General features: G+C 41.0%; 1 protein-coding gene across 1 annotated transcript in view; it reads left to right on the forward strand.

Annotated features, from left to right (window-relative positions):
- Window positions 1–5902, forward strand: part of HSPB8 (heat shock protein family B (small) member 8) — a 48567-nt gene extending 42665 nt beyond the window's left edge. Inside the window, exon 3 of the mRNA XM_083151484.1 lies at window positions 4057–5902. Within this exon, the coding sequence (XP_083007610.1) occupies window positions 4057–4216 (160 nt within the window). The 3' untranslated portion in view covers window positions 4217–5902. The remainder of the gene's footprint in view (window positions 1–4056) is intronic.
- Window positions 5903–6120: the final 218 nt, after the last annotated feature.

Raw genomic sequence — 6120 nt, forward strand, 5'->3', positions numbered from 1 at the left:
TAGGGTCTAATCACAGTTCACAGTCCTTTCTCCGGGTCTGTAAAGGGGCACTAGATTCTCATTTAGAACCGCAGCTTCCAACTCATGGGGAATCCCTGGATCCAAAGGGATTAAAACAATCTGCAGAAAAGGTACAGAGGGAAGCGCTTCTTAGTGCAACAACGTTTTTTATTTTAAAAGGCAGACTGCCAATTGATAAAAGATTCAATAAAATACATATGCTCGTACCCCACTATTCATCAGTGTGGGCTTGAGTACCACATGATATGTATAACAACCAAAAACACGTCACCGTCGGAGTACACAGCTGGGGAACCGCGCTGGTCAAGATACACCGGATGGATGATTTTTACCAGGATCTTTTCAACGGCAGCAGCTCTCCCTCTTCCGATCAGTGTCAGTGCTGGGTGTAGATTCTTGCGTCAGGTGAGGCACGCCTAATCGCGTTTCGTCGTCAAGGACTTGCCTCACCTGACGCAAGAATCTACACCCAGCACTGACACTGATCGGGAGAGGGAGAGCTGCTGCCGTTGAAAAGATCCTGGTAAAAATCATCCATCCGGTGTATCTTGACCAGCGCGGTTCCCCAGCTGTGTACTCCGACGGTGACGTGTTGTTGGTTGTCATACATATCATGTGGTACTCAAGCCCACACTGATGAATAGTGGGGTACGAGCATATGTATTTTATTGAATCTTTTATCAATTGGCAGTCTGCCTTTTAAAATAAAAAACGTTGTTGCACTAAGAAGCGCTTCCCTCTGTACCTTTTCTGCAGATAAAAGGGGTACAACCCTGAAACGTTGATCGTAACCTACCGCAGTCAGCGTATTTTTTTCTATATTGAAAGTTTCTGAGTGACATCCCTTCCTACTTATATACATCTCTACCTTGGATGCGCACCGGAACAAGCTGCATTGTCTATTGAGAGTGCCAGACCCTTGGACATTATATATATATATATATATATATATATATATATATATATATATATATATATATATAAAAAGGAAAAGGTGGGGGGTTATCGGAGTGTGCTATAGCTGGTACCACCTAACCAATCAATACAGTTAGTGTAGTTAGATGGTACCAGCTATTGCGTACTCCGATAACCCCCACCTTTTCCTTTTTGTACATTTAGGCTCTCACTAACAGGAGAGTCTTATCGGAGGAGCAGCTGATTTCTATTTAGGAATAGCGCACAACGGAGGCTACTGTATTTGTTTTATAAATATATATACAGTATATATAAAAAACCTGTCCATGGCGGGTGGGCGGGGGGCCACTGAGACCAGCTCAGCATGCCATTCATGGCCCACAGGCCATGGGTTGAAGAGCCTTGCCTTAGACTCTCTTGGGCAGGGCTGGGCAACACCGGCCCTCCAGATGTTAGTGAACTACACATCCCAGGATGCTTTGCATTAGTTTTGCTATATGGCCATGCTGAAACTGATGCAAGGCATGCTGGGATGTGTAGTTCATCAACATCTGGAGGGCCGGTGTTGCCCAGCCCTGCTCTTGGGGAATTGTAATATGTCAATGCCAGCAATATTGTGCGAGCATTACATCTGGTTAAATTCCAGCTTGTACCATGTTTTGCTTACACAATAATAAATGTATTTGGTTGACACAGAGAAAAGGTCGACACAGAGTTTTTTCTTTTTTTTTTTTTAAAGGACTTGTTCATACTTTGCCATCCCAGTGGACATGGAGGGGGAATATATTCACGAGACACGGCGACCTCAGTCATGACATTTGTAGACATAGACACAAAAAAACCTAATGTCGACCCTTCTCATGTCTACTTTCCCCATGTCGACATATTGCTTGTGTCGACCTTTTGGTGCATTAACTGTTGGTGGTTGATCTAATGACTGCCCACTTTTTTCTGTCGACAAGTCGACCCATACCCTCACAGTCAGCCTCTCTTTATGGTGCTGCGTGAGTGCATACTGTACATACCATTCCTCCTGATCTGCACAGCACAGGCCTCCACTACTATTAATAAATAGAAGAATGCACAGTACATTTTGTGTATCTGTTTTACTGAGCAGGTAACATTTACTCTCCCGTTCCAGTAATCCGACCTGTATGTGCTGCAGTCTGTACAGAACATGACATAAGGAATTCATTAGTACTATATTACCATATTCTGTACAGTCTCACTCCCAGCCAGTGCTGTAACAGTGATCCACATTCACTGCCCATCTGTAATAAGCTCTCCATAATCACTGCTTCTTTGCTGTCAGTTACACTCATGCCAAGCATATGCCATAAAACTTTATAATATAGATTCATCAGGCAATTACACTTGTGTGAAACTGGCAGTCAGCAGACAAAGAACAAGCAGCAGATGATAGGTTTCTCTGAAGTTGCTACATACAGATAGCATCCGTAATTCATATATTTAACTGGAAATTGTACCAGTGATGGAAAATAAATATTATCTGGCAGTAGTGTAAAATTTGTATTCACTTGCATGGCACTACTTACAGCTATATACGGTATTGACAAGGCTTGTATAATAATTACTAGATGCATTAACCAATTCTACCTCCCTGACAGTGGATGTTTGTTCCTGAAACTAGTGGTATCTTATTTACCTGACATCAGAACACATTTTATAGGTGTTTCCAGCAGAGCATTTCTTTAAAAATGAACTCAAAAATTTATAAAATCATACTTTAGCCTTTTTTTCTCACAATTTGGGGCTCATCTACATTTGGATCTAAGTCGTTATAAAAGATTCCTCTCAGATGTAGCAGTGCACACCCACGCTTCTAGGTGCCACGTTCACAATCTCTTTTCACAATCTCTCCCTAAATGGAACTAGACACGCCCTTTGGGTGGAGAATGACACGCCCCCTCAATGGGGTGCTGTGCAAAATTCTATTACCAACTACAATCTCCCTGAAACTAGTTTTCAAAAGTAGGCAAGTATGCAAGATTATCATATTAGTAGACAGTACGTCTATATACAGTATATACACACACACACGTTGTGATAAATTTACTAAGGTGGGAGTTCTATTGAAGATCGGATGTTGCCCATAGCAACCAATCAGATTCTATCTATTATCTTCTAGGAGTTGCTAAATAAATAAGAAATAGAATCTAATGAGTTACTATGGGCAACATTTCATCTTCAATTGAACTCCCATGTTAGTAAATTCACCCCACAGGGGTAGATTTATCTTTATCGAAAGTGGGTGCCGCAAAATTATATCGGCTTATGGTTGCATATCACAGCAATAGAATGTTTTTTTTCAAAATAAAAAAATAAAATAACAGGGATAGCCATACAGGGTATGCATGGGCAAAAGTCAAGTGAACAAATGGTGGGAGGGCGGAGCTTGCTGGGAACTGATCAAAGCCTTTCCAGCCACTCTTTTCCCATCAGTGCTGCCAAAATGTATGGTGAGCCAAGGTCATACAGAGGGTGTGGTCAAATATGGGAGCCGTGGTCACACCCGCTTTGAGGACATTTTGAACAAATTATATGTTTAGTTGCAAAGTAGAGCATTTCACCTCTTTCACAACTAGCATCTTTAAAAATGGTCTGCTGTTAGTGGGGGTCCATTTTGTGAGGGACATTATTCATAAGGAGGCTGAGGCAGGAGGAGCGCCAGGACGCAGGCTAGTAAATCTGCGGTTCCCAACTCCCGGCTACAGCAGATGTGGTTGCAGGCCAATCGCGGAGGGGTAAGGCAGGGCAGGGGGGGGGGGGGGGGGTGGTGTTTGATGTTATGCCACTCAATGCCATGTTTTTTAAACCTTGTTTCATGTACAAATGCGATATATTTGCGTGTATTTCATGTGCTTGATGTGTTTAGATACCTGAATGAAATATAAAAATATTCAGAAATACAGAATAATCCATTATCCAAAATGCTTCTCATCCTGGGCATTTTGGATAAGGGATACTCAACCTGTACTGGTATTTTCAGTTTAGAGGAAACACTATAAATGTTCAGAAAAACACAGGACATGCAGTAGTATGTTTAGTGCAGGTTATTTGGTCAGTGTGGTTTCACTAACTATGTGCTTTTCTTTCTAGATTGCCGTCAGAAGTGGATCCGCTGACAGTGTTTGCCTCCCTTTCACCAGAAGGTCTTCTCATTATCGAGGCACCATTGGTCCCTCCTTACAATCAGCAAGGCGATGACACTTATACCTATGAGCTTCCTCTGGATCCCCAAGAAATCATTGCTTCCTAAACTATGTCAAACAATGCCTCCTAGGGAGAATCTCACGTGAATTCCGCACAAAGTTGCATTAGTGACCCGGAACAGTACATTTGATCATGTATGTTTTATGTTGTGTATAATAAACCATTCTTAAAGTTCCACTCTAGGCCTAAACATACAATATTCTGGAACTATTATCTGCACTTGACATGCCTTGGATGCAGTGACAGCTTAAAGGCAACAAGTCTATTACTGATTTATTGACCGTAAGGTTCTGCTTTTATACAGGGCTGAAACTAGGATTTTCGTCTACCGTGGCAAGGCAGAAATTTGGCTCCGCTCCACCCTCCCCCCCCAAACCCCCACATGCGCCTACAGTATGGGTATCACAACCGAGCGCATGGGGCATGGGACTCCTGGCCCCCTCTAGATGCTGCCCTGATTTATAGACCTACAGTACAGTATATAGGCAAACTGGTTCAGCCCATCTACTGAACAAAGCTTATATTTAAAATTCATCCAGTGACCTGAGTAACTTGTTAATAATATTATGGGGAAAAGATGTGTATTCTACTTCACATGTGATGTTGCTATGGGCAACCAATCAGATCCTGACTACTATCTTCTAGAGGGTGCTAAATAATTGGTTGCCCATGGCAACATCACATGTGAAGTAGAATACACATCTTAGTAAATTTCCCCCTATACCTGTAGCTGTTGACTTTACACAGTACAGCATTTTACATCTTCATTTTGGGACAGTCACAGATTACACTCCTAGTTAGCAAATATGGTGTCACCTATTTGTCAGTTTTTATGTGACGTTGAAGCTATGGGCCACATATTTTATAGTGTACAAAAACCAACAATAAACATACTAGAGATATGTGAATCATACTATATTGTGAAGAACAAATGACTTACTTTACTCTGAAATCTGCGATGAATGAAGATAAACAATGTTACCTCTGTTTATGTTCTATGTGAGCCCCTAAATAACCCAACAACATTTTCTTTAAAAAAAATCCTATTGGTGTCTGTTTTTTTTTTTTTTGGTTCTTAAATCTCTTGTGATGCCTTCAAGATAGTAACAGCAAATTTGATAGCGTTTTTAAATTTGAGAAACTGTATTCTGGTGTTGGATTTCATACATATGGGTCTAAACCAGGCATGTCCAAACTGTGGCCCTCCAGCTGTTGTGAAACTACACATCCCAGCATGCCTTGCCATCGTTTTAACATGCCCTAATAGCAAAACTGTGGCAAAGCATGATGGGACTTGTAGTTTCACAACAGCTGGAGGGCCATAGTTTGCACATGCCTGGTCTAAAACTTTACGCATGCTGCAATTATTCTTCTAAAGTGAATCCCATGTACACACAGTTTACATGAATCACAGGTCAGTAATGATTACACTACGGAAATGTAATATTAGAAAGTGTTGCTTGAATCCTACTTATTGGAAATATTAGACCAACTTGCACCACTGATGCATATTCTTGAGGTCTTACATGTTGTTTGATTTTTGTCAGTCTGTATACCTTACTCGAGATCACAAAGCTGAGCTTTTCCATTGTGCACTGTAGGAGGATAATGAATATTGGCTTACTTACCTACTGATAACTCTAGGTTTGTATGTATATTGGAGAATTTAAAAGGTGTTCTTTTTTTCATTTGTCTTGCAACTATTATGGATAGTAAATATTTATAAACATTTCTGGAATGTGTTTGTGGTTTTTATTTTTTATTTTATTCACATCTGGATGGTGATCACCAGTTCATATTACATATCAATTCCAATACAGATTTTCATGAGGAGTGGCTGATGAAAACAAATCTGGAGGTTGAAATCACTCAGTACAATGTTGTCAGCCACATAGATGGAGCAGTACTCAGTGGGGGTTATTCTGGTTGGTCCCCGCAACCAGAATAACC

This window comes from Crinia signifera, chromosome 1, assembly GCF_055691185.1.
Source record: "Crinia signifera chromosome 1, ASM5569118v1, whole genome shotgun sequence".
Taxonomy (NCBI): domain Eukaryota; kingdom Metazoa; phylum Chordata; class Amphibia; order Anura; family Myobatrachidae; genus Crinia; species Crinia signifera.